We start from the raw sequence: 16,348 nt of genomic DNA, 5'->3' as shown, positions 1-16,348 counted from the left end.
ATCACGCACAGATATTGAGCATCATCGAGGACTTTTGCTGACTTTTACTAGTCATGTCTACGACGAGTTACTGATGACAAAACATTGTAGCCAATTGATTTAGTAGTTATATATTGAATGTATTAAACTTTGGTGTAACGTTCCACAAAAACAAATACGAGGTGGCTAGCTTCCGTTAACGTTCGAAAAAGTAGCGTTAAGATAGCTAGCTAGCTAACATTGTCGCTAACACTCGTGGGAGTTCTGTAAATTAACCCCTTTACTATAATTTACTAATCTCGTTCTCAATATTCAATGTTCCTCTTCTCTGGTTAACTGTAACTGTTCAAACTTACGAACATCGCAGTGTTGCAACGAATCGCCACAGCGCCGCTGCGACACAAGGAGAAACATACAATTGATATTTTTACACACTATTCGGCTTGCTTCTCGCTAAACTCTAAAATGTTTGTATCCTTCGTTTGATTTACGTAACTCGGAAACCGTCATCACAGTCCGTCCGTCCAATTGACGCTCAAGTCGGAACGATAGCGCCCCTTTCAACCCGGCCATGTGCTTTTCGTTGCAACAGAGACTGGTAAACCTGTCTGTGGCTACAAGTAGCCTACAACACGCCCCTCGAAAGCAGCGATGGGATTATGTAGTGTGGGCAGTTAGAACATTTTTGTTTAGCCTGGACACTGGTCCCGTGGAATTCCAAATTGTATGCGCCTTTAATTTGCATGAAATAGGACTGATGTCTCTTATGGTTCGGCAGTGATTGTGCTACAGGTAAGATTACACTGCTACATTAAACAGTACTGGGAGGACTGGATTACAAATGATAATATTTGTGTGTGAATTTCTTTTAGTAACATGGGCTTCAGAGGTGTTATTAAAAATCTATTAGCTCATATAAAAACATGCAAAACTGGCATCATTTTGACAAACCATGCTTTTTAACACACCATAAAATGTCCTACTGTGTCCTCAGTGAGTGCATTACATTAGATATAAAATCCTTTTTTTTCATTTACAAAGTACTCTCTCCTCTTGCTGATCTTGTTACCCCATGTCACATGTAAATGGCTATTAGAGTGTATAGAATAGAACTATCCGACTGACAGTACAGTGGAAAAACATAAAAAGTTAATCCATATTTGCTTGGATCCTTGATCATTGACTATTCAGTGTTACTCAGATGTATCAAAAATTGTGACTACATTCAGTTCTGCGTCTGTTTATTGTCAACAGACCTCCCAATAGAGACAGGATAAGAAGTAACAGACACTTCCAAATGTCTCCCATGTCCCATGTCATCTCCTCCTCACTGCCTGCCACTGGCAGTGTAGTATAATGGCTAAGGAGTTTGTCTTGTAACCTTGCAAAGGTTGCAGATTCGATTTCCTGGTAGGACACTGCCGTTGTACCCTTGAGCAAGATGCTTAACCTGCATTGCTCCAGTATATATTCAGCTGTATAATTGGATACAATGTAAGTCACTCTGGATAAGAGCATCTGCTAAATGCCTGTAAACTGGCTACTGGCAATCACATTGCATCACATTTAAAACATTGGGTCTCATTCACAAGAATTTTCTTAAATTATTCTTTCTTTCGTTCACAATTATGTTCCTACGGGGGAAAAAAATTCAGATTAATGACACACAGACCTTTGTTTTTGTGCATATGCCAGGTGTATGAGACAACGAATGCTGGCTGTTTGTAAATTTGTTATGTGCAATCATGTTAAATGGGATTTACAAATACAGACAACAGATACGTACAAATACAGATAAGAAAAAAATGATGAATGCCAAAATGTTCTTTGGAATGCTACACACAGTTTATGATCAAATGTGATTGTACACATGTTTTGTGAATGAGGCCCATTGGTTCTAACCAGCTGGGCTAGCAAAAGGAATTTCCTTTGAAATTATTATCAGGCTGCGCATACCAGCCAGACCCCTCCGTTCCACAACCTTGGGACATGTAGTTCCTCCCACGGTCTGTGCCCGCACTTCCTGATCACGTCTTCTGCCTGTTCTGGCCCCTCCTTGATGGACCGAGCTTCACACAGTGATCAGACCAGCGGAGGCATCAGCCATATTCCAGTGACTGAAGACACACTTCTTCAGACTGTATCAGCTCCTCCACCCTTACCATCTCTAACCTGGCCCCTACACCTGTTTAGGTACAACTTATTTTTCAGTTTTCAGAGCTGTTAGTTCTTTGCTCTTGTTTGCATGATGTAGTTTAATGGCCAATTGTCCAAATTAGTTTCATGTTTAATAGCGTATTTAGTTGTAAATCAAGTCTACACTTGCTGTTTCTCTCCTGAGATGATGCTTTCCTCCCTCTAGAGAATTACAGTACCTTGATCCTTGATCTTTGTATGGTCATGTTAGCAATGTAAGTTACTTTGAAAAACAACATCCACCAAAAGCTATACATATTTTAAGGTGTGTATAGTGTTTGCATGCATATGCAATGCATATTATTCATGTGTTTTATAAACTGTATGAGGAAAATACTGTATCTGCCCTGTAGGCACTGTTAAAAGGAACCCGGTCCAGGTGGAAAAAATATTGTTTAAGAATCCTGGTCCAGAAAGAAGGGGAAAAAATGCCTGCCTTTGTTATTTAAACACTCATCTTCATCATGCTAGGGACATAGTTAGCGCTTAAATCTACGTTGATGCAGAATAGCTTTGCTTAGTTATTCGCAGTTTTAACTGAAACCGAAATTGAGCTATAAGATCTTGGTCACAACTTAGTTTCCATGTTGTTCCTTATGACCTAGCAATACACCCCTTACCCCTCCGTCACGTATCTTTGTGACGACAGTTTTTTTTTTTTAATTATAGGCAACATGTACGGTTAGATTGGCTGTGACCGAATACCCTTACTACATAAATATTGACTAGGCCGATTTCACTACGCGAGATGTATTGTATGTATACGTTAAATATGGTTTTAAGTGTGCGGGTGGTGTGGCTTTGTTCTTGGCAATTCTGTTCTGCACGTGCAGAACGTCGATTCCACAAGCACAGACTGTCACGTTACCCACTGAAAATCGACCCTCGCTCAGGAACAGGCAGTTCACTGGGTACAAGCAACAGTGTGGGCGTGGTTGACATGTGACAGTGCAACAGCAAATGACATAGGCTAGCCATGTTCTTGGTAGCCAATAAGAAGCACAGACTGCCTATTCTATAGAAAATGTATGTATTTTGTACGCCTGCCCATCGGAGAGTGCGCTTGCGCAGTGACAGGACGCGTGTGTGGTGGGTGTGTGTAATCAAAGAAAGGATTCCAGATTGCAAAGTGCTCTGCAGGTGTGAATTAATTATTTTTGTCAAAAATGTCCTGGCTGTTCGGCTGGAGAAGGGGGCAGTCCGCTCCACCACCTGATTCTTCTGAAACACCGTCAACTCCTCAGTCAGAGGGGGGTTCGGGGGGAAATGGAGACGATAAACCCAAGGACAAATGGAGCAACTTCGACCCGACTGGACTGGAACGAGCTGCACGGGCGGCCAGAGAACTGGACAAGTCCCGTAAGTAAACTGCTATAACGGTAACTAAATAGATGTAACTATAGGCTACTGAAAAATGCTGGCGACATGAATGGCATCAGTTAAAATAAACCAACAAGTGAAACAGCCCCGCTGCTCGCGGAATTCGAAAACTTATGTAATGATGTTGCCGGACATTTTGGGGAGAACATTAAGTACACCAGGAAACCTTTTCGAACATCAGTACTAATCGCCCGAGAGTATGGAATGTAATGGGTATGAATTCATGAATGAATGAATGCATGAATGATTAAATAAAAATAAATAAATAAAAATAAACAAATACTCGAAAAATGATCTACAGACTCCAGTTCTTCTGTGTGCAGTATAGGTATATTTTTGTACATGGGGTAACGTAAAGAACTAGTGCATGGTGCTTGGCTGTAAGTCCAACGAGTGCGTATCACTAGATTTTTGTGTAGCTGCGAAAGAAAAATTTTCTAGTCTAACCGCATGGAGGAGTATATTTAGAAACTGTCTGCGAATGAGTGATATAGAACGTATGGCGTGTGTAATTGTGTCTGTTACAGCACTGCCAAGGTTAAAAGTTCAGATGTCGTTACCAGTTGGCCTTTCTGTGGCCTTAACATACCACTTGAAAGAAAAAAATCTTTTTTTTTTTTTTTGGTCCTGGGGTTGTAACATTTCAGAACAAATTTGAAATTATTTAATCAAAATCAGAACTTTGAAGTGGCATATTTTGTTGCGTTGGTATGAGCTTCCCACCTGGGGTATGTGAGTGACTAGAAAGTAAGTGCAGCTACAAGCAGTGCGACTCACTTTCTGCCACTCTCACCTCAAGAACATGCAAAGGAGGCGCTGGATATGGCCCGACTGCAAGAGCAGACGTTGCAGATGGAGCACCAGAGCAAGCTGAAGGTTGGTTGGGACTACTTCCTTTTTGAGTGACAGTTAATTACATTAATTACAGGCATTTAGCATTACAGGCTCTCATCCAGAGCGACGTACACAACATTTACATAGCATTTTACATTGCATCCATTTATACAGCTGGATATGTAATGAATGAAGCAAGCAATGCAGGTTAAGCTCAAGGGTACGACGGCAGTGTCTATTCTTACCCGGGAATCGAACCCGTGACCAGTTCCTTACCCATTATTATTACACTGCAGCCAAACAGTCAGCCTCACGTGCAACACGCTCCCTCCTGCCCTGTGAACTTTGTCTGCGTGAGGAGCTCTTGCAGTACATATCATTTGAAAATGTGTTAATCTTTGTTGTGGAGCAGTAAAGTAGTGTTCCTCATGACCGATCGCACAGAGTTTCCCTGGTCCCTGGCACAGGGCAGAGCTGGTTTTGCTGTTCTTAACTCAAGTGCGGGGGCCTAACGGTTCTGTCGCTGCTCACTGGCACACAAAAAAACTCTACAATTTTCAGTGCACATTGATATTTGTATGTTCATCCCATTTCTGTAGACGTTCCCCTGTAAAATTTGAAGAGTGTACCGTAGCAGGTAGACTGCAGGTGGTACCCAAATAACAAAGAGAAGTCACTATTGCATGATGAGGCTTAGGGATACTCTTGTAAGGCTCCAAGAGTTGGTAGAAGAATTTTCGAATCCGGAACTGTAAATAATCGGTGATTGTTATTCTGCAGATGGGGGGTCAGTTCACAGAACACGTTGCATGTTCAAAGGTCCCACAGAGGGGCAGTCCCACCGGGCATCAATTACATTCATATCACATCGCACCTGTTTTAATTCCAGCATTAGTAAATCATCACCTGTTCTGTTTCTACTGTCCTGTACGTTTTCATTTCAGCCCTAAATTAGCACACCTGATTCTGCTAATTGGCAGCTCAGTGAGATCTCTAGCTGTTTATTGAGGAGGACGGAGTGTAGCACAGTGGGTAAGGAACTGGGCTTGTAACCGAAAGGTCGCAGGTTCGATTCCCGGGTAAGGACGCTGCCGTTGTACCCTTGAGCAAGGTACTTAACCTGCATTGCTTCAGTATATATCCAGCTGTATAAATGGATACAATGTAAAATGCTGTGTAAAAAAAAAAAAAAAAGTTGTGTAAGTCGCTCTGGATAAGAGCGTCTGCTAAATGCCTGTAATGTAATGTAATATTGAGGTGTGGCTTTGTCAGGGTTGGGAGTGTAAACCTACAGGACGGTAGATCTCCAGGAACAGGGTTCGTAGGGTCTGCCCGAGTTTAAACGAATCACTGGGGGGGTGGCTGCAGTAAAGCAGTGAAGTGATTTTTGAAATCATATTTTTGTTTATTAATTAATTTTTTTGACCCGCAGGAATATGAAGCCGCTGTGGAACAGCTGAAGGGGGAACAGATCCGCTCCCAGGGGGAGGAGCGGCGAAAGACCGTCGCCGAGGAGACCAAACAGCATCAGGCAGTGAGTGGGGAAGGGGGAGGGGGGAGTGAAAGTTTAGTCATTTTTTTAAAGATCCCAGAGACAGCAGAGAAGAGAGACACTGTGATTGTGGATTGGGGGGTCGGGGGTGGTGTTACCATGCATGTCTGGGGTGGGGGGCAGTGTGGACCCAGGTGGATGGGGGACAAAGTTCAATATGGCAATATGGACAGTTTGTCACTCTCTTGTGTCTCTCTACCCCTTCCAGAGGGCACAGTACCAAGACAAACTAGCCAGGCAGAGGTACGAGGATCAATTAAGGCAACAGGTGAGACTGACTGGGACCCCTGAGGGATTTGCCTCAGACTGTCCTTCTCATATGTTTTATCTGTGTTTCTCTCAAAGTTTGTATTTTCCATCTGTCTGTCTGTTTAATTGTCTGCTGGGCCTTTCCCATTGGTTTTACATGTGGAATATTTTGTCATTCCAGATGACTTGACTGGCCTTTACATGCAGGCTAATAATCCGTTATTAGTCATAACAAAAGAACCTTATATACACAGTTCTGAACGAGCCCATAATTTAAAGAAAATATGAATAAGAATTGGTTTATAACTTTGATCATGAATTTGAAAAGAGAATGTTAAGCATGTAAAATTGTTCTTCAGATTGCATGATCAATCAGAATGGCATATCTGTTTGCAGTTCTGTTTGACTCAACAACATTTGTGAAACCAAACGACACAATGCAAATTAATAGGTTATTCAAATAGTTTATTCAAATTTTGTGTTTTTACATCGTAATTGGGTACCTTGAATAACCTATTGAATATATTGGTCATATAAACTGTTTATTTGGAATGTTGGCTGAGAATCTTTTTGGAATTAATGACCAGTCATTCCTCATGTGAACATAGGCATTGGGACCAGGAGGGTATTTCAGGAAGCAGGTTTAATGAGTTTTCTGAATAACCGCACTGAGTAAAACCCAGAACCGCTCTTTCTACTTCAGTCCATATTCCAGATTTGGGAGGGCAATGGGTTTTACTCAGCACAGTTATCCAGCTAACTCTGTTATCCTGCCTTGTGAAACTGGGTGCTGGTCCCTGGAACAAAATTAAATTAAGCACATTTTGTTCCATGATCAGATAGAGCTCTAGTCTCAGACTTTTTCCATATTGGTTGTCACATCTCAAATACAAAAGATTTGGGTGATCAGACTTCTGAGCAGGCTGCATTACTTTTATGAAAATTCAGTAGCCAACATGAAACGGCATCTCGTTTAAATTCAGTGGCTCGACTACTCTCCTCAATAAAAGGTATAAATACATAAAATTAATTTAGATTTTTATTAGCTGAGCTGTGCTGTTGTGTGTTTTATGACTTATAATTCTATATGCGAGAACGGCCTGTTTTTTTAATCCTCTGGTCGCCTAATTCAGAAGATCTAGTTTGAAAACAGTCTGAGACAAAGGTCTAAAGCCCTTTCTATTGTAGACAGGAACAGAAAGCTCAAGCAACACATTTTCACCCTCTTCCTTTCCTGTTCTCCATTAAGGCTACTTGGGTTCCTCTCTGTCCAGCACTGAGCCCTCTCACATGCATACGTCTTCATTTGTCTATGAGTCTGACCACACTGCTCTGTTTCTGCAGCAAGCCATCAACGAGGAGAACCTGCGCAAGCAGGAAGAATCCGTGCAGAAACAGGAAGCCATGAGGAAAGGTGCTGCGGTGTCCCGAGTTTTGCCGTGATCCATTTTGCGTTTCTGTCAAGAGCACGTCTTTCAAACGCATTCGCCGTCATTCATTTATAAATGTCGCCTCTTTGCAGTTGTATTTGCGGGAGAGTCAAGCGTTGATAATTAGCGCGGAGAGTTGCCTTCTGCCGCGTAACTGTTTAAATCCGTCTCTTAGCAACGATCGAGCACGAGATGGAGTTGCGGCACAAGAACGAACTGTTGCGCGTGGACGCGGAGTACAAAGCGCGCGCCCGCGTGGAGCGGGAGAACGCGGACATCAACCGCGAGCAGATCCGTCTGAAAGCTGCCGAGCACCGTCAGACTGTCCTGGAGTCCATTCGGTGAGAGGCTGCGTTTTCGGCTTCGGGGTTATTTTATTTAGGAAAGATGATGCTGGTCGTGCTCAGTTTCTGCTGCCAATAAGTTTCAACTTTTTTTTTTCTTGTATAAATGTGAGTTATTCTGGGAGATGCATATGCATTGAACTGGAGTGCCACTGTGCCTGCTGGTTACTGAAATGCATAATTTAAGTCATTGATTTGCTAAAGAGTCTGCACACCTTGCTTTTGAGCCCAAAATGTATTGCAAAGAAATTGCAAAAACCAGCAGACTGTGGCCCTCCAGGACTGCAGTTTGATACCCCCAGGTTAAGAGAAAGAGAAGGCCCAGAGAAGGACACGTGCATGGGTACTATTTTTGACGGCTGGGATTGTACTGTGGACTTTGGATCAGGAGCCATTTTGGGACTGGTTGTGTTTTGCCCCCATCAGGACCGCTGGTGCTGTGTTTGGGGAAGGTTTTCGAGCCTTTGTGTCGGACTGGGACAAAGTCACAGTGACGGTGAACATTCCCTTTTGCTACTAGATGAGAGAATTATTCTGATTGTTTGAATTATTTATTGATTACTGGAATGTTACAGCATCCTTACATCCCCCCCACACCTGTACCAGTGTTCACCTGGAGTTCAGGATACTTTAACCAGGCTGACGGTGCCCATTTCTCCGCAGGCGGCTGGCCTAACCCTGCTGGCGGTGGGCGTGTACTCCGCCCGGAACGCCACCGCCGTGGCAGGGCGCTATATCGAGGCCAGGCTGGGGAAGCCCTCGCTGGTCAGAGAGACGTCCAGGATCACCGTGGGGGAGGCCATCAAACACCCCGTGAAGGTGCGTCACTCCGGAGAGCATCGCCAGGGCTGTGCTTTGGAGCAGTGGCTCCCCAGTCCTGGGGACGCCTGTGTATGCCGGCTTTTGCTCCGGCCCAGTTAAGGTTGTTGGACTTGTTATCATTTGCTTTGTCTTAGAATTCTTCATTATCTACCTACCACTTAGTTTTTAGTGGCCATTTGAACACACTATCGCCAATTAGGAGCCTGTTGAATCACCTTAGTTTTTAGTTTGATCAGTTATAACTTTTTGTTTTGTTTTACCTCTTGGCAATATAGCAAAATGTGAATATCGGACTTTTGTTCTTGATGATAGTCATAGCTATTTCTGACATAATGTGGTTGAAGGTAACCTAACACTCAAAACGTGAAAAGGGTAATTAATAAAAATGAACAGTTTGTTAAAGTTCTGGGATTGCAACTGTGGTTGGAACGAAAACCAGCACACATGGGGATCCCCAAGACCGAACTTGAGAACCACTGCTTCAGAATATCCAAGATCGTTTGTGTGTCATACTGACGTTGGGTAGTTGATGAAAGGTGTGACTCTCTCACTGTGCCCCCCCCCCCCTTCGCTCTGCCCTCCCTCACCCCCCCCACCCCCCCTCTCCAGGTGACCAAGCGGGTGATGAGTAAGCCAGAGGATGCCCTAGAGGGAGTGGTGCTCAGTGTGAGTATTGACAGAACTCAGTGCACTATAAATACAGAACCACCAAGACAACACACAGCAGGCCTAATTAGTGCCTTTGGCTAATATCTGGGGGAAAAAAGGTTCGTAATTCATATTGGAAGCCTCATATCATGTATAAATCTAGCTTTAGCACAAAAAATAATAAATGTTATATATATATATATTTTTAAATATAGCTGTAAGCAGATATGAAGGGATCTGAGCGTATAAGACAAAGAAACAAAGAATCATTTATTTTTTCAGTTTCTGTGGTAATATGAAAAGGTTTTAGTAGTTTAATTCTACAGTTGGGGGGTAAAAAAAGCACATGAGCTCTTGTGGGCTTGAAGCCTGGGCCTCAGGATTTGCAGGTTTGCATATTGACATCCTGCGTCACGCAGACTGTGGTAATGCCGGAACAGCCAGGGGAAAAGGACTGCCGAGGAATAGATGCAAAGCCCACAAAACTGAATCAACATGAAAACCTATGACATTGCATGTCCTTGGCTGAAAGGTTCATGGTTCAATTATTTATTTATTTATTTATTTATTGCGTTTTGACGTCATTTGAGCTGTTGTCCTGTCCGAGCTAAATGAGCGGGATAACAGCCAAACCTACTGTACCATCACACAAGACAGGCTTTCTGATGCATTCAGCGTTGAAGTGTGGAGGAATGCATTTCCAAGCTTTAACTGCAAATAAATAATACACAGGCAAAATGGCCTCTCTGTTGTCAGTGCTAACCCCCATGTTTGGTGTGCATTATTGATGGGTTCAATTTGCAGTAACCATTGCACAAAATGTTGCTGAACTACCAGGACACCAAAAAAGTGTGCTGTGTGTATAATCCCTCCTCGCTCTCATCCATACCCCCCCCCCACCCCCACCCCCATCTCTCAAAGCCACCTCTGGAGGAACGGGTGCGCGACATCGCCATAGCGACCCGGAACACTCGGAAGAACCGCGGCCTCTACCGGAACATTCTCATGTACGGCCCGCCCGGCACCGGCAAGACCCTCTTTGCCAAGGTAGCGCACCGGACTGCCTGTCGCCACGCGTTACTGTTGCCACGGAGCTTGTCACTACCAGTGTTTGTCACGGGAGCGTGAACTTCCATGTGCGAGGCACGGCACGTGCCGTGCTCAAACGCGTAACGCACAATAAAAAAGTTAGATAAGTTGAGATAATGTTTTGCCTGCATGGGTTAAGGACCTTTATGTTGAGCTTGTATAACCATCCCTTTGTGCCGATGCACACCTCATGTGCCTGTACACTATAACTACAGGCACAGTAATGGCGGGAGACTGTAAACATGGGGTCAGATTTTACTGTGCCTGTGTTATTCTATACGTAAGATACTGTACTGTAACCTGTACCGCTGTCAGGTTAAGGGGTATTTATTAGGAATAGTTATTCTCTCAACTGTTCTCTTCGCTGTTCTGCGGTAAAGCTGTATCTTTGTTGCCCATCTGTTGTAAACTATTTAAAAATCCCTAATCCGTTCCCTAATCCAGAAAAACTGGTTGATTCAGTGAAAAATTTTTACAGTTTACATTTTTTAAATGTTTTTTTCCCCACTCATGTTTTTCGGTTTGTGTATTAGTAAAACATTGCAATGTGTAGTGTCTGTGTCGTGGTTGATGTGAAGGACCCGATGTGGCCTCATTGCTCCCCGGGGGGCGTTAATCGTAGACGGTTGTGTGTCTGTGCCGAGCAGAAGCTGGCCTCGCACTCGGGCATGGACTACGCCATCATGACCGGGGGGGACGTGGCGCCCATGGGGCGGGACGGCGTCACCGCCATGCACAAGGTCTTCGACTGGGCCAGCACCAGCCGCCGCGGGTAGGACGGGCGACCGGGCCGGCGCTGGGGGGGGGGGCGGGGGGGGGGGGTCAGAGTGCGTCTGTGTCAGCAGTGCAGACGTTTCCCAAGAACGCTCTGACTGTTGAAATCTCCGAAAACCTCCGAAAAATGTCCCGCCACCTTCTCCGCCCCCCTGTTTAGTCTCCATAAGGAGCTCTCTGACAGCGGAGGACAGGGGCGTATTTTCAATTAATTTTAAACCTATAAAATATATTATGTATTTAAAATTTTGATTTAAATATTTTGGAATAATTTTCGTATCAACACTTTTCCTAGATATAACACTTAAATAGTAATATTTTTTAAATGAGGACCCTTTTTCCTGTTTACTGTATAATTAGGATTTGCCCGTTGAACCTGTGTGGGGTTCCCTGGATCAGAAAAGGATGTAAACCCCTGATTGTTGACTGCATGTGTTTGTGTGTGTCAAATGAAAGTTTTTACACCCTATATGATCGTACTCGTACTTTTAGTAACAGCACCATATGCACACACACCTTTATGAGCGAGTGATGGGGGAGAGATTATACGGGACCTATCCCATTACGCCCCTGTCTTTGGGTTTCGGTTTCCTTCTCTGGTCCTGCTTTAGAATTTTGGCTACGTTTTTGGAAACATTGGGCCGACCTGGAATTCCTTACCTCCCTCAGCGTCTGACGTTGTCTTGTCTCCCCTCCCGCAGAGTCCTGCTCTTCGTAGACGAAGCCGACGCGTTCCTACGGAAACGAGCCACTGTGAGTTGAGTGTGTGCGCGCGTGCTCATGTTGGGGAAAATGGCGGTATGGCGGGGTTTTGTCTGTGTACTTGCACAGTGAGGTTTTGTGATTTTAAATTTTTTTTTTTTTTTTTTGTTAATTTTTTCAGGAGAAGATCAGTGAGGACCTCAGGGCCACACTGAACGCATTCCTCTACCGCACAGGAGAGCAGAGCAACAAGTGTGTTTAAAAACATTCTCTTCTTCAGGCCACAGCTAGCTTGTCTGGTTTCCAGGCAGTGCAAATAATTCTTGTGCGTATTTAGCTCTGTTTGTGCATCATATGTATTCATATTTCCCTAGGTTTATGCTAGTGCTAGCTAGTAACCAGCCGGAGCAGTTTGACTGGGCGATAAACGACCGGATCGATGAGATCGTCAACTTCGCCCTGCCGGGGCCCGAGGAACGGGAGAGACTGGTGCGGCTGTACTTTGACCGTTATGTGCTGGGGCCTGCCACCGGAGGGCGCCAGTGAGTACACGCTGCTGCAGTCCTGACACATTGAAACTTGTTCTGTACAACTGGAATAGACTGGAATCGATTGGTCTTTTGCAGCTGACAGACGGAAGCCTCCCGTAGTCCTATTGGTCCCCGGGGTCCCGCAGCTGATGCAACTTTTGTTCTTCAGCATCAATGTGCGGCAGATTAGTGCATGATGTTGTGGTATTATTATTAAGTCGTTGTCATGGTAACGAATGTGTTTCGCATAATGCAGTACGCAAGTAGTCTTTGTTAAGGAACGTGACTGTTAAATTGTTAACCTCACTTTAAAGAAGACTCTCCCAACATGTGAAAATGCATTACAATACTTGAACCTCCCACCCCAACCCCCCTCCCCTGCACTTTTTTAAAACCAATTTTATGTATGTAAATGTAAATTGTACTGGGAAAAAAATAGACTTTAAGGTACATTTTTTTTTCAAAAGGTGATCCTTTCAAATGTAAAACAGCTGCATTTAAAGAAGGTGTGAAATGAAGAGGCAGTTAGGTTTTTACTGTGGCTCTCTTCCTCCCCGTCTGTGTTTTCTCTATAGGAGACTGAAGCTGGCCAAGTTTGACTACGGGGAAAAGTGTTCGGAGATTGCCCAGCGGGTCGAAGGCATGTCCGGCCGAGAAATCTCCAAACTGGGCGTGGCCTGGCAGGTGAGCAGGGCGCACGCCCGTTTCACCCGCTCGGCCTGCTGGGAGCGATTTCAGCCGAGCGTGCCTTTCATTTCAGTTTAGTTCACTTGCAGTTCAGTTTAATTCAGTTAATTTCAGTTCCATTCGTTTGCAGTTCAGTTCATTTCATTTCAATTCAGTTCAATTAAGTTCCATTCCGTGGCATAGACTTAATTGCCATGACACGAGATTTACCCAAGAAATAGGTTTTGGGACAATGTTGTTATAAGAAAACCCAGTTGTTTGTATTCTGAAGAACTAATAAGAGATAAAAATGTGCCGTGGTTGGAGCATTAGGACTAGAGAGCTGACTCCTTATTGAACCTTAGGGAGAAGATAAAATCGCTTTATAAATAAAAATACTTTGTGTACGGCTGGATTAAAAACAGAAGTAATACATTCATTTCAGCTCAAAGTCTGTACACAAGACTTGCTGAAGCAGTGGAAAAACCAGAGTTTAAATGAATTCGAAATCTAATACATTTAGTTCTATTTAATTCCCATATGTAATTACCATACATTATCCTTGTTTTTTTTTGTGTGTTATTTTGTTGCCAACTTGCAATATGGCTTTTTTTCATGTTGTGCAGTTATGAAACTGACGCATTACTGGTGTGAAACTTGACAAATTATTTATAACTATGTTAACAGTACACCTTCGTGGTTCAGGTTATTTAGAGTGAGCATTTCATTTTGAGTGTTTCATTTTGATTGGTCCGTATTCTCTTCAGGTAAGTGACAGGATTAGTAAATGCATAAAAAGTAACATGATTAGGGTGTTTTTTTCAGGCCAGCTGGCAGATGGGGGTTTAATTTGTCTGCTATTGCACACAGACACTTGTGCATTTTTTCGTGATGTTTAAAAAGTACTCAGAAATCGTAACAACTGAGAAATTATGTTTAAAATTGCTTTATAGGAGATTCTATCTAGACAAAGTGTAGTGATTTAAAGTGAGCTGATTTGAGTGTGATTGCGGCTTTCAGATTCAGAATAAATTTTATCTGTAAAATTATATCCGTATAAGCAGATCTGCAGACGGCATATTTTTAAATATCCCGATGACGGTGGGTCAAACCAAACAGGCCAACCCGCTGAATTTTTTTTTTTTTAAATGGGGAAAAAAAGGACATTGTGTTTACATCATCTGTCAAGACGGCTGATTTTTTTTTTTCCCCAAGTCCATTGATTTATGGCGACGTTACACTAGAGCTGGCAGAGAGATAGAGAGAGAGTGAGAATAACAGCGGTCTGTCGTTTCCCCTCTGCTGATTTGTAATTTCTAGCACATAATTTAACCCCCCCTCCCCTTCCTCCTCCTCCTCCTCCCCCCCCCCCCCAGGCGGCGGCGTACTCCTCGGAGGACGGGGTCCTGACGGAGGCCATGATTGACGCGCGGGTGGTGGACGCCGTGCAGCAGCACCTGCAGAAGATGGACTGGCTGCAGAGGGAGGGGGGCCCCGAGAGCGGGAGCAAGATCGGCATCACGCTGCCCAGGGAGGGGGGCGTCCCGGGGGGGCAGATGGGCTTCGCGGCGGCCCCGGGAGGGGTCCCGCTGGCCCAGGAGGCGCTGGAAAGCGAGGCGGGGGCCGCGCTGCCTCAGGAGGCGGTGATCCCTCTGGTCCAGGCGGCCATTCCACTCATCAAAGAGGCTGAGGCTGAGGCAGCCCCCATTGTAGCTGAAGCTGAAGCAGTCCCGGTTGTAAAGGAGGCTGAAGCTGAAGCAGCCCCCATTGTAGCTGAAGCTGAAGCAGCCCCCGTTGTTGCAGAAGCTGAGGCAGCTCCTGTTGTTGCTGCAGCTGAAGCAGCCCCCGTTGTTGCAGAAGCTGAGGCAGCTCCTGTTGTTGCTGAAGCTGAAGCAGCCCCCGTTGTTGCAGAAGCTGAGGCAGCCCCTGTTGTTGCTGAAGCTGAGGTAGCCCCTGTTGTAGCTGAAGCTGAGGCAGCCCCCATTGTAGCTGAAGCTGAGGCAGCCCCTGTTGTAGCTGAAGCTGAGGCAGCCCCTGTTGTAGCTGAAGCTGAGGCAGCCCCCGTTGTAGCTGAAGCTGAGGCAGCCCCCGTTGTTGCTGAAGCTGAGGCAGCCCCCGTTGTTGCTGAAGCTGAGGCAGCCCCCGTTGTTGCTGAAGCTGAGGCAGCTCCCGTTGTTGCTGAAGCTGAGGCAGCCCCCGTTGTGGCTGAAGCTGAGGCAGCCCCCGTTGTGGCTGAAGCTGAGGCAGCCCCCGTTGTGGCTGAAGCTGAGGCAGCCCCCGTTGTGGCTGAAGCTGAGGCAGCCCCCGTTGTGGCTGAAGCTGAGGCAGCCCCCGTTGTAGCTGAAGCTGAGGCAGCCCCCGTTGTAGCTGAAGCTGAGGCAGCCCCTATTGTGGCTGCAGAAGCTGAGGCAGCCCCCGTTGTTGCCGAAGCTGAGGTTGTAAGGGAGGCAGAAGCTGAGGCAGCTCCCATTGTAGCTGAAGCTGAGGTTATAAGGGAGGCAGAAGCAGAGGCAGCTCCTGTTGTCGCTGAACCTGAGGTTGTAAGGGAGGCAGAAGCAGAGGCAGCTCCCGTTGTTGCTGAAGCTGAGGCAGCCCCCATTGTTGCTGAAGCTGAGGCAGCCCCCGTTGTAAAGGAGGCAGAAGCTGAGGCCGCCCCCGCAGCGAAGGAGGCAGAGGCAGAGGCTACTCCTCCTCAGGTGGACGGCGGTGCACCAGCCGATCAGGCCGCCCCTAAAGACTCCGCCTCCTCAGAGGACACCGTCCCGCCCGCGGAGGGAGGCACAGATGGCGGAAGCAAGGCCGAGAGCCCTGCACTCAAGGACAAGGACCCGAAAAAGCAGACGGACGCAGGGAGCGGCCCTAAGGATGGGACGCCTGTGTAGCGGGTGGAGGGAAATGGCTGCTTTGGGCTAGGCGGGGGTCGGATGGGATTAGGTGGGCCTGGTAAAGGAAATTAAATCTGTAGTGCGGTGGTGGGTTTGCCTGTGGGTTCCTGTGATTAAAATACTGTTGTTATTCAGTGTCTCATCCGATTCTTTTTTTTTTTGGAACCATCGAGGGGAGAATGGTTCTTAATCGCTCTCTCTCTGGCGAACATTTGACAGTGTTCATTCAGCGTACAGGTGAATGAGTGACCAATGAGACCGGTGACAT

The 16,348-nt window shown here is 45.5% G+C and overlaps 1 protein-coding gene across 3 annotated transcripts; it reads left to right on the top strand.

Moving 5' to 3' along the window:
- Nucleotides 1-3,141: 3,141 nt before the first annotated feature.
- LOC118207313 (ATPase family AAA domain-containing protein 3-like) lies at nt 3,142-16,214 on the top strand. Of its 3 annotated transcripts, none has more exons than XM_035380778.1 (17): nt 3,142-3,534; nt 4,355-4,431; nt 5,822-5,923; nt 6,150-6,209; nt 7,535-7,604; nt 7,796-7,961; nt 8,391-8,460; nt 8,628-8,783; nt 9,396-9,452; nt 10,356-10,481; nt 11,171-11,295; nt 11,999-12,050; nt 12,181-12,251; nt 12,374-12,541; nt 13,105-13,213; nt 14,572-15,705; nt 15,757-16,214. In XM_035380778.1, exons 1-17 carry the CDS (start codon nt 3,342-3,344, stop codon nt 16,075-16,077), a joined length of 3,057 nt encoding a protein of 1,018 aa, XP_035236669.1. In that variant the 5' UTR covers nt 3,142-3,341; the 3' UTR covers nt 16,078-16,214. The 3 variants fall into 3 exon arrangements, with proteins under 3 accessions (XP_035236669.1, XP_035236668.1, XP_035236670.1); XM_035380779.1 differs by having other exon boundaries at nt 3,144-3,534; nt 14,572-15,303; nt 15,631-16,214; XM_035380777.1 differs by having other exon boundaries at nt 14,572-16,214.
- The last annotated feature ends 134 nt before the right edge of the window (nt 16,215-16,348 follow it).

This window comes from Anguilla anguilla, chromosome 11 (genome assembly GCF_013347855.1).
Source record: "Anguilla anguilla isolate fAngAng1 chromosome 11, fAngAng1.pri, whole genome shotgun sequence".
NCBI lineage: Eukaryota > Metazoa > Chordata > Actinopteri > Anguilliformes > Anguillidae > Anguilla > Anguilla anguilla.
Note: the sequence above shows the minus strand (reverse complement) of the source record. Positions and strands in the feature narration are given on the sequence as shown.

Excerpts from the sequence above, each read along its gene's own strand:
- LOC118207313 (XM_035380777.1), top strand. The coding sequence starts at position 3,342 with ATGTCCTGGCTGTTCGGCTGGAGAAGGGGGCAGTCCGCTCCACCACCT. Across the intron at positions 8,784-9,395 it reads CCATCAAACACCCCGTGAAG|GTGACCAAGCGGGTGATGAG; the intron begins GTGCGTCACTCC and ends CCCCCTCTCCAG. Across the intron at positions 9,453-10,355 it reads TAGAGGGAGTGGTGCTCAGT|CCACCTCTGGAGGAACGGGT; the intron begins GTGAGTATTGAC and ends CATCTCTCAAAG.